Source organism: Chiloscyllium punctatum, chromosome 40 (assembly GCF_047496795.1).
Source record: "Chiloscyllium punctatum isolate Juve2018m chromosome 40, sChiPun1.3, whole genome shotgun sequence".
Classification (NCBI taxonomy): Eukaryota; Metazoa; Chordata; class Chondrichthyes; order Orectolobiformes; family Hemiscylliidae; genus Chiloscyllium; species Chiloscyllium punctatum.
Genome location: NC_092778.1, coordinates 3,106,307 through 3,127,098, shown reverse-complemented (window position 1 = coordinate 3,127,098; position 20,792 = coordinate 3,106,307). Strand labels below are relative to the sequence as shown.

The following is a 20,792-nucleotide window of genomic DNA, read 5'->3' as shown; positions in this document are numbered from 1 at the left end:
AAGCCAACCTGCTTTCTGGCAAGAATCCTCCTTCTGCTTGCAAGCATGATGGGTGATTTTAGGCAGAATGAGTAGAATTCACCTGGTATCCTGGCCACTATTGTCATGGAACACTTCTCCTCCTATTTTACCTCTGTCTGGAATAACAAGAGCTTTAATTTATGTTGTGCTGTTCAGTGCACTGGAATAGTCCAGACCATCAATTAATTAAGCTTGAAGGGTATTTATTAGCTGCCATATTACCTACTGTCATGACAGGTAGTGTGCTTGAAATCCAACCCCACAAATGGGAATAGTTAATAAACTACAAAAATTCCAATTGGTCTCTGACCCAGGATAAAAACAAACCACATCAGGTTTCTTGGTAACAATGAAAAAAACCCTCTCCTTTTGTGGTGTTCTAAACTTTAACAAGAACTGTAAAAGAACAATGTTTCTAATTCATGTACTTTAAACATTTGCCCCTTTTTTAAAACTGTCTTGCACATGTGTACAAGAGAAAATAAAACTGACAAAAGCAAATCATAAGTTAAGGGAAAATAATAGTCAGGAGAACCTAGTTCTGTTCACCAGTCCAAAGCACAGAATTTTGGTTTTGTGATCCTTTTTTGGTTCTTTGATATTGCTACGGTGTGGATAATCAGTCAACCGTTCAATTGTTGCTTGGTTGGATAGTTTTTCTGCTCTTGGGCAGAAAATTGGAGATGCCAATTCCTTATGGAGAAAGGGGAAGGTGAGCGCTTGCTGCAGTCAATTTCTGCAGGTCTCCTTGCTTCTGTTTTACTCTCCTCACAAGGGAACTCCTGACCTAAGTGTTCTCACCTGTGCAGAACCCTCCTGATAACTTGACAAATGGTGCCACATCATCTATTTCACCAAAAAGTAAAGTCTCTTGTATCACTTAATTATCTAATCATCAATTTGTGTATTTTATTCTTTTTCTTTCTTATATTTTCCAAAGTAGTGTCGATGTGCATCCTCCCCTTCTAAAAGTGGAATCTCAGTTTTATCATTTTCAGTCCCAAATCCAAAATTAAAAAGACATGGTCCCTTGCACTAATTTAGTGGTATAAGTCCCTTTAAGTAACAAGTGTACTCCAAGATTTGAGGGTAGACTGTGTTTTAGTATTGTTGGTTGAAGGATGCAAAGAGGTCTGGGACCTCCTGTCCTCCCCAGCCTCCTATTTGATCGATCCTTTTGCCTCTACCTGGGAAGGTGAGTGAGGCCTCACATTTAAAGTTGCTCCTGTAAGGCTACACTTGCTGAATAGAGGAATCCAACAGTCCTGAACTGAGGTATCTGCCTGGATCATGTCAAAACCACTAGGTAGGATGTGAATCAAATTTTCTTTTTGTTTTATATTTTTTTGGGGATTTGATTCCTTTATGCCAGCTTGCTCTGTGCAAAAGCTGTCTTTGCCTTTACAAATGGCAGTAGTGCCTACACTTAGACTGATTTGTTATTTTGTGAATCACGTTTTGAGATGCTGAAAGACAAAGTGGCAAATAAATGCAGTTACTTTGGGTATTGCAAAATGGAAGAGCTTGTTCAGCAACTATGTGCTTCACATTAGTCATAACTCAAGCTGAGCTTTAAAAAAAATCAGTGGCACTTTCATACACAAATATTTTAAAAACATGGTGTATTCCATCTGCTTCTCTTCCCCTCTTTGTGTGCCTTTCTGTCTTTGTTACCCCAGCAATTCAGTGAACTTGCAATTTTATGTAGTGTACACTGAGCACAAGCAGTTGCTGTCACATCTGTTTATGTGGAATGGTAGGATATCCCAGACTATGTATCATGAAATTCTACATCATGATTTCACCTGTAACTTGAGTTTTTACAGCACTTTTTTTCTCCTTAGAAAATGTGTGGGTTCAAGTATCTGGTCCGATTTTGTTCAGCTGCTAAATGAGCTGAATAACATTTCTTCAACATTGGAATTTTGGAGTTGAACCTAAATAGGCTTCACATGCTGACGTTTAGCAGTATGGTTGCTGTGGTAATGTGCAAAAGTCTTGTTTCCTAGGAAACAGTCGAAACATTTTATAAGCAAAGTAGAAGTCAAGTTGGTCTACAGAAAAGTAACTTTATTTCTGGGTACGCATAGAAATAGGTAATAAACTTTGGAGGATGTAGTTTGAATGTATCCAAAATGTGATAGCAAAGCCAAATGTTAGGGATACCAAAAATCATGAAATCAAAATGTTGGAAGTACTTAGTAGGTTAGGCAGTTTCATGGCAGGTAAAACAGGTTAACATTAAATCTTTGTCACTACTGAGAAATGCTACAGTTTTAAGCAATTAAAGGTGGATGGGATTGGTGAGGGAAATAGGGGGCAATAGTGGGGTTAAGAATTTAAGATCAAAGCAGTGAAGATTTGCAGTCAGGTGGAGGGCTTGACTGATTTTAATGATGAAAGGTTTCTTTGTGCAAAGATAGCTAGATTTGGTATAAATGGTAATATAGTAGAAGCTTAAAACTTATGGACCAGACCAGACTCCTCCGTGTGTTGAGGGTTGCCCAGACCTAAACCTTGCTTAATTTTAAAGGTTATTGTGATGCAACTAGTCATACTACTGTTAAGCAAATCAATGTATTTTAATTAAATGTTTAAATAAAAACTAGAACAATTTTAAAATAACTTAACTATTGGAAAACTTAACCTGATCTGTCCTCTTCTTGGCCTGCCCAGAGTATTCCCTATAGATGTGCATAAGAAACTCTTCAACGTCCTCACTTTCTGCGCAAGAAAGAATATCTTGTTAGGTTGGTTGTCTGGAAATCCCCGGGCCTGTCGCGTTGCTGTAAGATTGTTATGGAGCATATCCCCTTGGATTTTCTTATAAGTATAGTACACTACAAAACTGAGAATTTCTATAAGACTTGGCAGCCCTTTCAGGACTACCTGAACACAGATTTGTCTACCACACTAATAAGGGATTTTAAATAGCTGTAATGATTGTGCTCTGAGTCCAGTATCCAGAGAGGGGGAACTGCAAGCATTTGAATGTGAAAATTAATGCTCTCAATGTTGAGTTAATTTTTGTTTTGCTGATCTGTATTATTATTTAAGTAGTTACATAGGTTTATTTTACATTAATACATGAGGGTGGTTTGAGTTTTAACACTCTTTGTATTGCTTTGAATTGTATTGTTTTGTATTTGTAGGAAAACATTTTTCAATAAAATTATTTGAGAATGAATAAAGTAAACTAGCAAAAATGTAGTGTCTCAAACCGGAGACCTTCATTCTCCTTTGCAATATTCTGTTAGCAAAACTAATCATTTAGCTCTGTATTAATTGACATCCAGAATGGGTGTTGTGCACTTCATTTTCACCTGAACTCAGCAAATCCTTGCAATTCTGATTGTAACATTTAACTAATGCAATAAACTGGATACATGAATGTATGGTCTAGTAAATATAGGCTTCAATACTAATTACTTTTTCATTAAATGCAAACTAGTGTTGAGGAGAGAAATGTTTTCCTTTCTGTATTCCATGTTTCTACTGGACAATTGACCGTGACTCAAGATAGCTGCTCACGATTTCCCCACAGTTGAAGGATTTGTGTGTATTTGAGCATGATTTCAGAACATAATGTCTGCAGGCAGAGTATCATCCCTTGAATAGATGTACCAAGCCAGATATTTAAAATTCACATTTATTCTTTGTGTGCTTAACCAAAACTGACTTAATGTCTTCAAATTTGGAAGTTTGAATGTTGTACAGAAATCGGTTCTTCTCAAATAGAGATGATAAACCCATCTATTTTTTCCTGTGGTTTGTGATGGCTTTAGACTTCAGAATCTTTAGGGTATGGTCTTGTGATCAAAGTCTTCAGGTAGCAAATGTTGTTCCACAACCCAGGAGAAATGGATCACTTGTGGACAAACTGCAAGAGCCATGATTCTTTCACCCAAAAGAACAGAACCATGCCTAACAACAAATCAATGATAGCAATATGAAATGGTTGCAAATTCATTTCCACCTATCTATTTGCCTCAACAAAAACTTGACAGGTTCAAAACAAAAATTACAGCCAAGCTTCTAATCTTCTCCAGTAGCCCCTGAGAGGAAACCTGTATAGGATACCTTTTTAATGTACATTTTTAAAGGGCTGTCCGAATGTGATTTGTTTAGTCTTCTGTTAGCAAGCTAGCAGCAGCTTTTTCTGTAGGATCCATCTTTACTTGTGTGCAAACCACTGTGTTTGAGGGAGTTAAATTATGGGGTGCTGTGTGGGGAAAAATGCATTTAAATCAATTTGCTTGGAAGTCCACTTCATCCTTATTACTGAAAATTGCAATAACCAGCATGGTTAAATACCCACCATTTAAAACACTGCTTGCTGCTGGAAGTTGAGGAAATGGGTAAGAGCTATCCCATTGCTCACCTGTAGCATATCTTTCAGCAAATGGCTTCTCTTTATATAGTATCCATGTCTTTCTGCAGTTGGAAATTGCACAACACCCGGTTATAGTCCAGGTTTAATTAGAAGTACTAACATTTCAGAGCGCTGCTCCTCCAGGTGCTTGTGGAGTACACAATTGTAAGACACAATTTATAGCAAAAGCTTAGTGTAATGTAACTGAAATTATACATAGTGCTTCTAATTAAGCCTGTTGGACTATAACCTGGTGTTGTGATTTTTAACTTTGTTTACCGCAGTCCAATACCAGCTCCTCCAAATCATTTCTGCAGTTGGACCAAGTTCCATTATCTTCTAGTCCACATAAGTTGGGGCAATGTTGCTGTGTGCTTAAGTAATGCTTGACTTAAAAACCAACTGTCCTCCTTTTTAGGGAGAGAGTGAAACCACAGATCTCAAAACTGTCTCTGCAATATCTTTTTTTGAGATCTGCAACATTTGGATATGTAGCCTGTACTAATTTTGGCTGCTTGAGCATTCCCAATTGTAAACCTACTGTGGTTCTTAGCCTTTAGCTACCAAGGCAGCCAAACTCAAGTTCCCATTTGGAACCCTTTATCTATGTCTCCTACTCCCTGTTTTCATTTCAATGTAACTTTTATAGTGAGGGGCATTAGAATGGATGTTGAGGGAATACTACCAATCTCCAACTTTCTTGTCAATGTTTTCTTTGAAAGTAGCTCATGAGCTCTTGGCCTTCAGTAAGCCATGGCTCAGTCTAGAGAAGGACTTGCTTTCAGGGGCCGTGAATGAAAAGGAAGAAGGAGTTGTTGCAGTCGGAGGGAAGAGGCTCAAGCACATATTTGCCTTTTTATTTAACATTTTAAATTTCATGCTGCTGAGTTGTGAACATCAGTGTCCAAAATATGCTCTAACATTCCCTTCAATTGTTTTTTTCTTGGTTGCTTGGACTGAACTCTTCATGTTAGTTGGTGAAACTCAATTGAGTTGTAACTTGCATTTGAACTGAAATTATTGGGATATTTTAAACACTACCCCTTTTGTGCATAAGTGTATGTTGTGAACAAGGTTGAGGACAGATTGAACTTAAACCATTGTGTGTTTGTTGTAAGATGTATAATTTAGTATTATTTTCACACAGAATACGGTGTAGCATCAAAAACTCCTAGCAAAACTGGAATTAATGGAAATTGGAGGGCATGTTCTTTACTAGTTAGTCATACCTGGTCCATAGTACAATGATCATGGCTGATGCTCGATCTTTTCAGTTCTAACATCTCACCTAAAGTTCCTCAGGGTAGGGTACGAGGCCCAAGCATCTCCTGCTGCTTCATCAATGACTTTCCCTCTATCATAAAGTTATGAGCGGAGATGCTTGCCAATGATGTTCAGCACCATTTGTAGCTGCTTAAATACTGAAGCACTGCCTGTTCAAATGCATTGGGGTTTAGACAATATCCAGGCTTATCTGAAGATGTGTGGATTAGGTGAATTGGCTATGCTGAATTGCCCATAGTCTACAGGAATGTGTAGGTTAGGTGCATGAATCAGGGGAAATGTGGAGTAATAGGGTTACTCTTCAGAGGGTTGGTGTGGATTTGTTGGGCCAAATGGACTGTAGGGCTTCTATGATTGGCCTGTCAAATATCAACAGGGAACATTTTGTGCCATACGAATGCTAGGCCATAGCCATCTCTAAGAGAAAGTCTAACCACCAGCCCTTACCATTCAATAGTTTTACCATCACTGAATCATCTATACTACCCTGATTTCCATGCACCCCAAAAACACAAAAAAAAGTCTTTGGAATTATCAATTTGGATTTGACATAAATATAGCTAGGAGGGTAGGAATACTGCAGTGAATAACTCACCTCCTGACTTCCTCAAAACCTGTTCATGTCTACAAGACACGAGTCAGGCATGTGATGGAATACTCCTCACTTGCTTGGGTCCGTGTGTTTCTAATAATGCTGAAACTTGACCCCATTCCACATGAAGAAAGTTGCTTGATTGGTGCCATCTCTACAACTATTCACTCTACTCACTGACACACAGTATCCTTGTGTACCTTTTTCAAGTTGCGCTGCAGAAATTCACTAAAGATCCTTGGACAGCAACTTAGAAGCCCATGATCACTGTCATCTAAAAGGACACCGGCAGCAGATATACCACCTCCAAGCCAATCACCATCCTGACTTTGAAATCTGTCACTGTTCCTTCACTGCTGGGTCAAAATCCTTGAATGCCCTCCCTGAGGGCATTGTGGTTTACATATTGCCCGTGGATTGTAGTGGTTCTGGAAGGCAGTTCACTATTATGTTCTCAGGCAACTCAGATGGGCGATAAGTACTGGCACAGCCAGTAATGTCTGGATCCCATGATTGATTTTTAAAAACCAAGAAATTAATATCTATAGTTGGGGAATTTAGTACATTTGAACATCTTTAAAGGATGCTGTATATTCAGCTGGGAGGTTTCCCTTCCCCATTTCTTACCAGTACTTCTTGCATGCATCTGATAGAGGGCAAATGCTAATGGCAAAGTAATATTTGTATCAGATTATGCTGCAAATTTTCTTGCTGATAGCAGCCTATCTGGTCTTTTATATGGCCATCAGTAGAATCTAGCCAAATAGCACTTATAAATCTTTATCTAACTGACAAGCTGTGGTTAATTTTTTAAATGAGCACTTTTTTTTTTCATCGTTTCTGATGTATCTTGTAAGGACACAAAAATATACACAATACCATGCATGGATTTACCTGTGCCTTGGAATGGCCCCAACCAGTTTCAACAATCTCCAAGGATCTGGTTATCCCATGTGACAACAGCATGCAAGTACAGGATACGGCATCATCTTCCCCTGCAGCAGTGAATCGTGTGACAAGTGCCACAAATTAGCTAGCTTCCGCATGCAGGAATAGGGCAGATCCATTATCCAGGCCTTCCACCAGTGAATCCTGCAAGAGCAAATGGGTTCGCCTGCTAGTCCACAGTAATAAATAGCCTCCTTGGCCAACCCCATTCATCTCACTTTGTAGGACCAGCACCCCCTTCAGCAACCAGGTGTGGTCCCCACAGCCTGTGCCTTCACCATGTCTCTTGTCCTAACTGCCTCATTCCAGCCTAGGATGCATCTCGACTATCTCTGCATCATGTTTGACCACAAGTTAACGCCCTACACTTGTAATAGGAGCTGCCCAGGAAAAGCCTGTGGGTCAAGGGCACTTTGCTTCTCTGGAGCACAGTGCATTGCTGCTTCAATTTGTTAACCCTAGGATGGCAAGATGGCATGGTGCTGCCAACTACATTGGCTTGAATTCTGACAACCTGGACCTAATAGGCAAAAATCATTAATTACAATACACTAGACATCTTGCAGCATTTTGTTAATAAATTCTAAGTTTTGTTCCTTGGGGAAAAAAAAACTCAAATTGCCATTGTCTTATGAAAGCATAAGGTTGCTCTCTAATCAGAGGAGAACTGGTGGTGGTTTAACCTGAGGATCATGATGCCTCTAGTGAGGGGAGAGGTTGAGTTGTCAAGATTTTCATGGTAACCTAGCCAGTGCAGGAATTCAATCTGTGCTGCTGATGTCATTTTGTATCACGAATCAGCCATCTGTTTTGTACAGCTCCAATATAACCGCTCTGCTGTTAACTATCCCATTAACTAATAAAATCAAATGTCTTGTATGCCTCCTTCACGACCTTATTAACCTGTCTGGCTACCTTCAAGAACCTGTGGAGAAGCACTCCAAGATCCGTCTGCCCCTCTGAGCTTCCTAGTAACCTGCCATTCATCAAGTACTCACGGTCTTACTTCCACAGTCCAATGCTGCATATTTATCAAGGTTAAATTCTGTCTGCCACCGATCTGCATATTTGACCAATTTGTCTGCATCTTCCTGTGACCATAGTCTTTTTATGCACTAACTATCTGGCTAATGTTTGCATATTCTGTAAACTTACTTATCATTCCCCTCGCTACCTCAACTATATCCTTTATATACATCACAAACAATAACAGAAACAGCACTAATTCCTGTGATATGCTACTGGATACCCGTTCAGTCTCAGGCAGCTGTCTCCTGTCACCTTCTCTCCTGCAACTAAGCCAACGTTTGATCAAATGAATAAGAAAGGATGTGGGACAATGCTGGTGAGTGGGACTAGATCAGATTGGGCTGTCTAGCCAGCATAGGCCGATTGGACAGAAGAGTCCATTTCCATGCTTTATGACTCTGGCTTGCCAGGTTGTACTCTATCTGATTTGCTTTTACCTTCTTTTATCAGTTTCCCATTTGGCACTTTGTCAAAGGCTTTGCTGGCATCCATATAAATTTTATCAACTGCACTACCCTCATTTGCACATGATTACCTCAAAATTCAAGCAAATGATCTCCATTTGACAAAGCCATAATAAGTCTTCCAAATCAAACTTTGTCCCTTCAAATGGAGATTAAATCTCTCCTTCAGAACTTTCTACAGTCATTTTTGGTTGATGCGAGATTTACTGGTCTATAAAAGTGGTAGAGATAGACCAGGGAATTTTCAAAGTGGGACCACATTAGCAATCTTCTAGTCCTCTGGTATCTCCTGTGGCCAGAGAGAACTTTAAAAACCTGGGCCAGAGTCCCAGTACTTTCTCTGTCACCCCCCCAGTAGCCTGGGACAGAACTTTTCTGGATCTGGGGATTTGTCTGCTCTTTGAGATTGCCAATGCCTCCTCACTCCCTGTATTAATCTACTCTTAAATCTCTGTAGTTCTTCCTGAGTTTTGCACCTATATTCACTAAGGAGTGAAGACTGATGAACCAATTGTTTAACACCCTGCCACTGCCTTCAAGTTCCAAGCACAGATTGCCCTTTGGTGCCTACCAAGCCTTATTACTCCCCTAGTTATTCTCATCCCCTTAAAAGAAAGTATGCTTTAAATTAGAATATGGTACAATTCACCCTGAAATTAAGGTCTTGGATCTCTTAAAGGAAACTATGAAGATATGAGCAGCATGCCCATTATGGATGGGGCAATTAAACTAAAAGGATTTGTCAGTAGACAAGCAATAGCTGGTACTTAAGCCAATGTTTGCAGTCTTCTGTCTGCAAAGATATGTATGTGCCTCTAGGGCAGAAACATCTAAAGAGAAAAATAAATCAATTGAGGTTAAGTATAGAATTTAAAGGTTGCACTAGATTGAAATAAGTCGCTTAGACATTTTTAATCTACCAGTTCAGGCATGCTCATTGGAGGAGGTAGGACTTGGAGGCCTAGTAATAGGGGTATTATCAGTGTGCCACAAGAGCCTTAGGTCATCTTAGATATTTTTAATCAACCTATTCAGCAATCTATTGCACACCTCTGATGCAGGTGGTATTTGAAATTGGGCCTCCCTACTCAAACTAATTATTCTACTGACAACATTTTGGAAAATATAATTTTCCACTGGCTGAGGATCAGGCAGCTGGGGAAAAAGTTGGGGCCTGAAGCAGATGGCAAAACTTTCTTTTTTTTACTGCTGAATGCAGAGGAGTTCTCCACTGCCACCTTTGAGGCATGGGAGAGGCCTGTTTGTGAAGCTGCTGCTGCATGCCTGTAACCTAGATTGGGGAATGCTTGGGGTTATTGGTATGGAGGAATTAGACACAGCAGTAGCCCTGCCTCTGGGCTCAGCCTTTTCCCAACTTAGGGTAAAGCAGCAGTTGGAGAGAGTTGGGTGGCAATGAGCACAGGGTATTGGCGGCTGAGGAGACCCACTCTGCAGATATCATCGGAGGGGGAAGCGCCACATCTCCAGCTGTAGCCTCAACTTCCGATATGAAGTACTACAAGACCTGGTTCTTGGGATAAGATGTGTCAAATAAATCCAGTATTCCTGGGAAAACATTAGGAGATCAAAACCACTCTATCTTGAAATTTAGGGTAATATTGATTATGAATGATATGGAATTGGAATAATTTTAAGGGGTTTGTAATTGGACATAGAGATGCATAGAAATGCCAGCAACTGAACATTTCCCTCCAAGTCCTTTGACTTTGTTCCTAATAGGACTGTGGGTGTAGCCATCTTCAGTGCACTAGAGTGGTTCAAGAAGACAGCTCACCATTCCCTTCTTGGGGCTCGGCAATGAATGCTGGCCTTGTCAGTGAGACCCACATCCTGCAAATGAACAAGGAAAGGACAAGCCCTCAGCATTGACTTAACAGGAGCTTCTCCATTTGCTGAATTTCATTCGTAGGTGTTACTGGATCCATAAGTTACAATGGATTGTTATTGGATTAATGTTTTTGTTGTATTTTTGTTTTTAAGTGAAATGACTGCTTATAGAATCTGCTGATCTTGCTTTTAAAAGATTGAGGTAGATCAATTGAGTTTGTATCTGTACCTGTTTTGGGTTTCTTAAATTACTGAAGGATTTTCAGGCTGCCTGATTCCTGTGGTATGTCTTGCCCAACTCCGATATTGAGCTTTCTATGGCCACATGCACCCAGAGAGCTCTAGCCCAGCACATTGGCTGCCCGTACTTAGAGTGCTCCTCATTCCAGAATGACTTAGCCTGCTTGTTCCTGCCAAACGCATACACCTTTTTTTTCTGGGATACACAGGCTAGGAATTGGCACTAATTGACTGACTGCCAAGGAGATGGATGAGCATCTGGAACCAGCTCTGGTGCGACTGACCTGGCTTCATCATGGGATACCTCACGTGAACCTCCCTTACACTGACTCTGTATTTGGATTGGGAGAGGGAAATGGAAATTGCCAAAAATGGTGGCTGTCATTGATTGTGTCTGCAACTTGTTTGTTCTGGAGTGGATCTTCTGTTTTTGTCCTGAAAATCTTTTTTTCCCAAATGGAATTCTGTTACAACTTTTCTGGCCGTCTTGGTCTTTTGAACCTTCAGAGAGAGAGAATTGGGTCTGAATGTTCATCCTTTCTGTATTCAGATTTTCTTTCAAAGCTTGTTCTGATGTAAGGTCAATAAATTATTTGTAATAGTGATTATATCTATTATTTTCGAAATTTATATTTTGGTTTTCTTTCTCTCCCCCAGCCATAGACCTCTTGTATGGAGGTATATATTGTTTTATGTGTCAAGATTATATATATGATAAAGACATGGAACAAATTGCCAAAGAAGAACAAAGAAAAGCATGGAAGTTGCAAGGTATGTGGTAGTGAATTTGTATGTTTCGTTTCATGTTTGAGGTAGTGTTTAACGGATGCTCCCTAATGAAGTTAGGGGAAAACTACTATCATGAATAAACAATATAGTGCAAAAGTCATGAATTATTTGTGCTTCTCTTGTGATTGTGATTATTATGTACAACAAAATGATTTGAAAACTTTTTTTAGTTAAGTGAAGTTCATTCCTAGTACAATAAAACATTTTATTTTTGTATCTAGGTATTGACATACCAAAGGGATTTGGTATGGTATAGATAGGAGCAGAAGAAATTTTATGAATGTTGATTAAACAGGAAGTTAGTGAGAAGAGGCTTTTGGGTAATTAGATTCAAAGGTAACAAAAGCATACATTGATGTGTACAGTGCAGGCAGTTTGGAGTCAGAATGCTGGTATTTTGTAGGGATACCTTTCCTCTTATAGGGAAGAGGACTTGTGTTTAGAAACGTGCAAATTGGGTTGAACAAATTTGTGATGACTGCAAAAGGTCCCTCCACCATGTTTGCTAAGATGGAGGATGCAATCTGTGTTTATATTGGAGTCAAAGATTGACTAATTTCTCCTCTGTCCACCTGGCAGAAGGCAAGTCTTAGTTCTACATGTCCCAGGTTCCCCCTCAATGATTTCTGAAACAGTTCATTCATTGCAGCTTTTCTTCTTTATATTAAAACTTTAAGTTATGCAAGTTGCTTTTTTTATAACTTTCTAATATGTGCCTGTTTTGTCAAAGTGAGCATAACCAAAAGCTAGCTGCAAACTTTACTCTTAGAATCAAATTCGCCTAACATCCAGCCCAATACATGAGTAAGGTGCTGTCTGCAAGTAAGGAACTTTCATATTTGCTATCTGTTTTTGTACCTTTAATATTTGGCTATTTGCATTGGATTACTAGAATCTTTATGCTTTGTCTCAGTTCTTGTGTTGTCTTCTACACCATTTATAACTGCCATAACTCATGTAATTAGTTATGGTTAACTTATTACTACGAGGGAAATCATGTTCCATATCTGTTTTTAAAAAAAAAAGGTTGTTAGCATCTCCTTGTGAAACACCACTAAGTTGCCATATCCCAGGAAGTTTTATTTATTGGAGACCTTTTGTCTTATTTCTAATTCTTAATTTGTCACATATTTAATGAGTCTTGAATTGTATATTAGCCTTGTGCACTGATTTCCATTGAATATGTGGATCTTGACAAGACAAACTGCATTTATTGCATTGCAGCCTTTCTGCTAATTTAGTTGCTATAGATGTACAACAGTATGATTTAACTGATCAGATAAACCATCTGGAATGGTGCAAGTTGTAGCCTGTGTAAGTTATTTTTATTTTAAACATTTTTTTTTAAAAAAGTACGGGCAAGGGGAAAAAAAACTTGCATTTATTTTCTGTGTTATCCCAAAGCAGCTACATTTTTCACCTGGGCTCCTTCCTATCGGAAAGATGTGAAACTTGAAAGGGTTCAGAAAAGATTTACAAGGATGTTGCCAGGGTTGGAGGATTTGAGTTATAAGGAGAGACTGAACAGGCTGGGGCTGTTTCTCCTGGAGCGTCAGAGGCTGAGGGGTGACCTTATAGACATTTACAAAATTATGAGGGGAATGGATAGGGTAAATAGACAAAATCTTTTCTTGGGATGGGGGGAGTCCAGAACTAGAGGACATAGGTTTAGCCTGAGAGGGGAAAGATATAAAAGACCTAAGGGGCAACTTCTTCACGCAGAGGGATGTGCGTGTATGGAATGAGCTGCCAGAGGAAGTGGTGGAGGCTGGTACAATCGCAACATTTAAAAGGCATTTGGGTGGGTATATGATTAGGAAGGGTTTGGAGGGATATGGCAGGTGGGACTAGATTGGGTTGGGATATCTGGTCGGCGTAGAAGGGTTGGGCCGAAGGGTCTGTTTCCGTGCTGTACATCTGTATGACTCTAAAAATTCCAATCACAGCAATAAAATAAAGCATAGGGCCAGTTGAGATTTGTGCAACTGCTCCAGTAGGGCATGTCTGGTTCAGAGTGTGATTTGTATTTTGTTTTCTCTCCCCATCCCTCTCTTTGTCGACCTACAGAATTACCATCATGTACAGAATAGGCTCAGGTCCACTTAGTCTAATTTGTCTGTGCACACAGTTTGACTCCCCACTGATTAGATTTTTTTTAAACTGCAAATGTATTTGTACATTGCCCCTTACAATTGCATAGAGTTATGAAGGGTTTACTTCACAAAACAGCCCATTTGGCCCAAGGAGTCCATGCTGGTGTGTGATGCACTTCAGAGAACAAATTATAAAAAGGCTTAGAGTCATAGAGCTGTCCAGCATGGAAACAAACCTTTCATTCCAACCTGTCCATGCCGACCAGATATCCTAACCCAATCTAGTCCCACCTGTCAGCACCCCGCCCATATCCCTCCAAACCTTCCTATACATATACCCATCCAGATGCCTTTTAAATGTTGCAATTGTACCAGCCTCCACCACTTCCTCTGGCAGCTCATCTCATACACGTACCACCCTCTGTGTGAAAAGGTTGCCCCTCCGGTTTCTTTTATATCTTTCCCCTCTCGCCCTAAACCTATGCCCTCCAGTTCTGGACTCCCCCACCCCACGGAAAAGACTTTGTCTTTTATCCTGTTCATGCACCTCATGATTGTATAAACCTCTATAAGATCACCCCTCAGCATCCGACACTGCAGAAAACAAAATACAAATCACACTCTGAACCAGACATGCCCTACTGGAGCAGTTGCACTTCAATCTCTCCCTATAGGTCAAATCCTCCAACCCTGGCAATATCCTTATAAATCTTTTCTGAACCTTTTCACGTTTCAACATCTTTCTGATAAGGAGACTAGAATTGCACAATATTCCAACAGTGATCTAACCAATGTCTTGTACAGCCACAACATGACCTCCTAACTCCTATATTCAATGATCTGTCTAATAAAGGAAAGCAACCAAACGCTGCCTTCACTATCCTATCTACCTGCGACTCCACTTTCAAGGAGCTATGAATCTGCACTCCAAGGTCTCTTTGTCCAGCAGCACTCCCCAGGACCTTACCATTATCTAAACCTACCATTGTATGCAATATTCCCATCCCTCTCAAATACTTAACTAGCTTTTCCTTGAAGGCACTGATAGTATTTATTTCAGGGAAATACTGAATTCCATTAAGTGGCTTGATTTTAGCTCCTCAAGAAGGATCTTGTGGAACTATGTAAGACTGTTCTCTGGAATATGATGGAAGATTTATGTCCACCTTGTAATTCTTTGCACTTTTATTTAGAACCTGAGTGACATTAACCAGATCATATGTTATTAAAATTGAATTTTTAACCTTTTTGTTTAAGGGGTTGGTGAAAAGTATTCAACATGGGAACCAACTAAAAGAGAATTGGAGTTACTACGGCATAATCCCAAACGCAGGAAGATAACTACAAATTGTACCATCGGTAAGTGAATTAAAATGTGGGAAAATGAAGGGCCAGGAACACCTGTGGTAATGGTTTGAAGGTCATTAGTTTGACAGTCATTTCCAAAATTTTGTATTATATTACAGTAAAATAATGGGGCACTTAATCATTATTTTTCTTGGCACTTTGTGCAGTTAATAATGCTTGTGATGAAATAACATCCTTTGAGGATATTGATAGACCAGTGATTCATATTGTACATGTAAGAAGGTTTACCTTTTTGGATTTTCAGCAACAGTCTTGATTCTTCACTGTGAAAAAAAATCAAAGTTCCATGTCCCTCTTTTTGTTGAGATTAATAGTGTCAAAAGGCTTTAATTTTGCTTTTTGCATTTGGCTTGTTTAAATTTGGGATATCTAATGTTTAATAGCAAGTCTCTAATAATATCCATTTGATAAGTGACTTTGCAGTCCTCCAGAATTGATACTGGCCAACACACTGGTCTCAAGTTAGTTTTCTATTGATCTTGATAATACATAAATGCTCAGAATTCTGCCTTTAGCGAGCAAAGCATGGAATGTTTGGGCTGTCAGTTCAGGGCTCTTTGAGATACTTTATGTGCCGTTCTGGGCCACACTAGTTGGGGTAATAAATCAGTCTTTCCTTATCAATGAGAAACAGACAGCAAATGAGCAAAAACACTGGAATTATTGAAATAAATACTCTGATCAATCCATATCAGTGGAAAGAACAGACAAATTAATAGTTCAAGTTGGAATAGTTCACACTGTTTGCAGGCTTAATGCTGGTCTTTCAAAACCATTTTGTATAGCGTACTGTTTTCAGTTCAGGATTCAGTAAGTTTGTTAATTTGGCCAATCTTGAAATTCATTTTGTTCTTGTATCACGAATGTGAATTTACTATTGAATGGAAAACCGTGTTAGCGATATACAGTAAATTGAGTCAAGATGTGACCTTACCCTTATGAGGATTCTCCTTCTGCTTCAGTTTGTGAACAGTTGAAATTCATAGTTAACAACATCAACAGGTTATTTAACCCACCCTCTCACTTCAGCTAAATTGCATGTATCCATACAATTTCTTCCCTACAAGAAGGTCGTCCTAATCTAGTGCACACTCAAAACCGAAAGAATTGTGGATGTTGTGAATCAGAAACAAAAATAGAAATTGCTGGAAAAGCTGAGCAGAAATGGCAGCATTTGTGAAGAGAAATCTAAGTTAACGTTTTGGGTCTGGTGACCCTTCCTCAGAACTGATGGTAGCTAGGAAGATGTCAGTTTATATGCAGAAGATAGGGTTGGGGGAGAGTCACATGCACACTCTTGATCTTTCTTTCCAATAGCATCGCAAAATGCTGGCTGAGGGTTGCACCACCCCTCAGTTCCACTTCATCCTCTGGCTCATTTACCTTGTTCACAAGAAGGCCAGTGTGTCAACCACAGTCACGCACCTAATTACATCTGATCTTGATTCCCTGGATCAATATCTATCAATAGCTTACATGTTGCAACCTCTGCCACTAAATGTCATTGAATCATGAAACTCGCAATGCAGGAGGGCCATGTTGACTGCTGGTTCGAGCTCTTCAGCTGGTGCAATCTCCTCTGAATTCCATTTCACTTGTCACTTTTTGGACCTGTTTATTGCTTCCTCTTTTGAATACTTAAATAAGTGCTTTTTAAAACTTTGTAGCTTTTACTCCTCTCATCTATTTGTGTAAGGGACGTCTGAACAGTAAACAAAAGCGAAATGCTGTATATACAATCTATGTACTTGAGGTTCCTTTATGTTGCGATCACCAATTTCACAGTTTATGTTCAGTGCATGCTGTCCTCTTGGAACTCATGCTGTTGTTACTGGTCTAAAATGACCAACATTCCCTGTAAGCTGCACAGCTGTTTGGAAGTTCCACATGCCCTGATTGGCAGGCTGATGTTGGCTTTCAGCTTCATAAGTGCATGGGTTTCTGAGGTCTGCATAGTCGAGGGGAGGGTAGGGGATATTTACAAAAAATGTAAAAGATGACTACAGTTGTAAATGAATGCATATTTCAATTTTTTACTTGCTTAGTTAACCAACGTCAAGCAAAGAGTCATGCTATCAAATCAACTGTCTTCTTTGGGTCTTTTGGAAACCTTTTTGAGATTTATAGAATTAAATTATTTGCTTTTACTGCATTTTTGACTTTGCTACTACATAGCAAATGGAATTGAATATTGAACTAACTCTTCAGTTGTCGACTTAAAAATCTTTTAGAATGTTTTGCAGGTACATATTCTAATCAGCTGAAAATACCAAGTGGGAATCCAATCAGATGATGGGCAGGTCAGATAAATGTTTAGTTTCTTCTCATGATGTAGGCATTTTTCAGTTTTTACATTTTTTTTTCTCTTCCCACTGCTTCCCACTCCTCTTCCCCGCTTCCCCTCTCCCTACCTCTCTTCACTTCCCCTCAGTCCTCACCCCTTTTTTTGATCTGTCTACCTTCCCTCTTCTGACCAGATTAGTTTTAGAACCTTTTGGCCTAAATCAAACTTGCCTGCCCCCCTGTAAGCAATTTTAAATGTGTTCCTGACTAATAAAGAAAACATGGCTTACTTTTGTCTGAAGGGAGCGAAGGAGCCCATTGGTTAAAAGAAAACAAGCCTGAGTGAATTGAAATAACACTTGCCCCTCAGGAGGTTCCAGGTTTATTGTTTTATATGTTTATCACAATCTCCTAAATCTTGAATGCAGTTTTGCAGTATTTTTCTAACAGGCTCTTTGGTGCATGCACCTCTTTTGGCCTATTGTCGTAGAATGTTTCCCAGACTATTTGGATTGCAAATATGAGTTGAATCTGGGTAGCATCACAAAGCACAGCTTTCATGTGCTGGAAGACTATCCAATCCCTCATCTGTGACATGGAGGTTGGCGCTTCTTTTCTTTCAACACTCGATGTTAACTATGGGAGTCTATTGCTTTGTCTTTGGTGTTTTTGTTCTGCTACACTTCCATGGCAGTTGCAACTCTCTCCTCTCCCTCACTTGGGAGATTTGTTCCAAATTACGTGCTTCCATATGTCAAACCATTTCCAATAATTCATTCAAATTAGTAGCATGTGACTGCAGATGTGTTTTTGGGTTTCGAACTAGATGATGCTTTGACAATTTAAAGTTGCAACAGGTCAAAGTAAGCATATATGCAACTTTTGGCTTCATGGGGGCCATGGGGTAGTTGATGGCAGAGAGAGAAAATAACTATCCACAGCACCATCCATTGCAGTGTGGTTTCCCCAAATGAATGTGGTTTGACTTCTGATGTCTATGCACCAAGCACACCATAGAGTGATTTCCTAGAAGGTCATGTTGTAACAATTTAATCTGATTAGGAGTAAATTATACTTGGCTGGCAGCTGGAAATGTTACATTGTTGGGATGATTTCACTAGTTTGGCGCTTACAATGAGTCGATGATTTTTTTTAAAGAAACCAATAGATTCTGGTAGGGGTCTTTTTTATTGGACAACTCATAACCTTCAATTATCTAGATGTAGGTTTGCTCATTGAGCTGGAAGGTTTGTTATCAGATGTTTTATCACCATTCTAGGCAACATCTTCAGTAAGCCTCCAATGAAGCACTGGTGGTATAGCCTGCTTTCTATTTATATGTTTGAGTTTCCTTGGGTTGGTGATGTATTTTCCTGTGGTGACATCATTTCCTATGGTGATGACATTTCCTGTTCTTTTCTCCGGGGTAGTAAATGGGATCCAAGTCAGTGTTTATTGGTAAAGTTCCGATTGGAATGTCCTGCTTCTAGGACCCCTTGGCATCTTGGTAGTCCACAAACCCTCCAACACACTAAAACAGCAGCTAATGAATTTGGAAGACCTTATATAGACAGCAAGCAAAACTAATGTCATTTACAAAATATCTTTCAAGAACTGTAACAAACGCTATATTGGACAAACAGGCAGAAAGCTAGCCACTAAGATACATGAACAGCAACTAACCACAAAACAGCATGACCCACTCCCACTTACATACAGATGAGGAAGGGCACCACTTCGACTGGGACAACACATCCATCCTAGGACAAGCCAAATAGAGATACGCATGAGAATTCCTAGAAGCATGACATTCCAACCGGAACACACTCAACAAACACATTGACTTAGATCCCATTTACCACCCTCTGAGCAAAAGAACAGGAAATGACATCACCAACCCTAGGAGAATCAGACATACAAATGGAAAGATCTTTGCTTGTTTCCATAAAGTGTCAGTTTTTTTTAAAAAGAAAGTTTAAGGAAACAGGCAAAGATCTTTTTCACATTTTATTGGTTTGAGGTTGCAGTCTCTGCCTTCCCCTGCCATGTTGATTCATTCGGGTGGAATAAGTTCTGGGAAAGGCAAGGATAGAAACTGTTTTCTTTGTCCCAACCACCAGTCCCAACTGTTGTCACTTACAGATCACCTATTGTATGAATCCATTGTTGTCTTCCCTTAGATCTCTTTAACCTTTTATCTCTCATTTTGCAATCTATTTTTGGTACAGGGATCTATCTAACCTTTTTGTTAAATTACAGTTGGCTTCAAATCAAGATCTGGAGTAGATTAAAACACAACCACTGTTGCATTGAGGAGGGGTTGGCATTCAAAACATGGTCTTTTCAACAGTGAAAATTTGTTACATGCGCCATTCATGAAATGATGTATGTTAACTTCAAAAGATACATGATGTAATGTTAGTCACCTTCTGGTAGGAAGGTTATGAAGGAGTGCAGGTGGTGTTGCTTCTTGTGATTGAGTGCATTTAAATATTTAGCTGTAAATAGATTCTCGCACAAAAAAACCATAGACTTAAATGGCATACTTTTGAAAGACTACATAAAAATACATGAAGCCCCTTTCTTCAAGCTCCCTGAGCTTGGTTCATTTCTTGAACTATTTTTCATATATCAGTCTCCTATTTTTGACAGCGGTCCTAAATGTGCATACCATACTCCTACCTGGACTGCATAGTATTGGGAAAACATAATCTAGTGAATATGTCGCCAAATGCATGCCTGTAATTAATAGTTGTATTTGCTGGGTGACGTGTTTCACTTTGACGTTAAGACTGAAAGTGACGGGTTGAATTTAAGATTTATCCAACCTTTGGTGATTTGTGACTCCCAACTTGTAAGTTGTCAGTTCCCTCTGTCTAAATCTTGTTTGATTTTGTTTAACATTTTTATTTGGGAGAGGAAGAGCCACACTTCATGACCATGTTAAATGGTACCCAGAATCAAGGATTGTTACATTTGCAGATGGAGGTCAGTCCATTGCGCCTGTGCCATTATATTAACCAATGCCAATCTCTTGACCTTTCCTCCTATACTGCTCCCCATTTCTATCCAAATAATCATTTAATGCCTTCTTGAATGCCTCAATTGAACCTGCACCTGCCAGATTTCCATGAATTGCATTCCATATCTTTAACAGCTCACTGTGTGATAGTGTTTTTTGCCCCATATTACCCTTATTTCATGTGCTCATCATTTAAATTTATGCCTTTTCATTCTTTTTCTCTCTTATAAGCAGGAACAGCTTTTTCTTATCTACTCTATCCAGTCCACTCATGATTTTGTAAACCTCCATCAAATCTCCCCTCAGCCATCTCTCCAAGGAGAACAGTCTTGATTTCCCTGGTCTATCCTCATAATTGAAGTTTCTTATTCCTGGAACCATTCGTGTAAATTGCTTCTACATTCTTCAATGTGTTCATGTCTTCCATGTAATGTGGTCT

The 20,792-nt window shown here is 39.4% G+C and overlaps 1 protein-coding gene across 2 annotated transcripts in view; it reads left to right on the top strand.

The window, feature by feature from the left end:
• Positions 1-20,792, top strand: part of usp22 (ubiquitin specific peptidase 22) — a 128,379-nt gene that overhangs the window by 70,109 nt on the left and 37,478 nt on the right. For both annotated transcript variants that reach the window (XM_072559187.1, XM_072559188.1), the window contains exons 3-4: positions 11,456-11,569; positions 14,938-15,039. In XM_072559187.1, the coding sequence (XP_072415288.1) occupies positions 11,456-11,569; positions 14,938-15,039 (216 nt within the window). The remainder of the gene's footprint in view (positions 1-11,455; positions 11,570-14,937; positions 15,040-20,792) is intronic.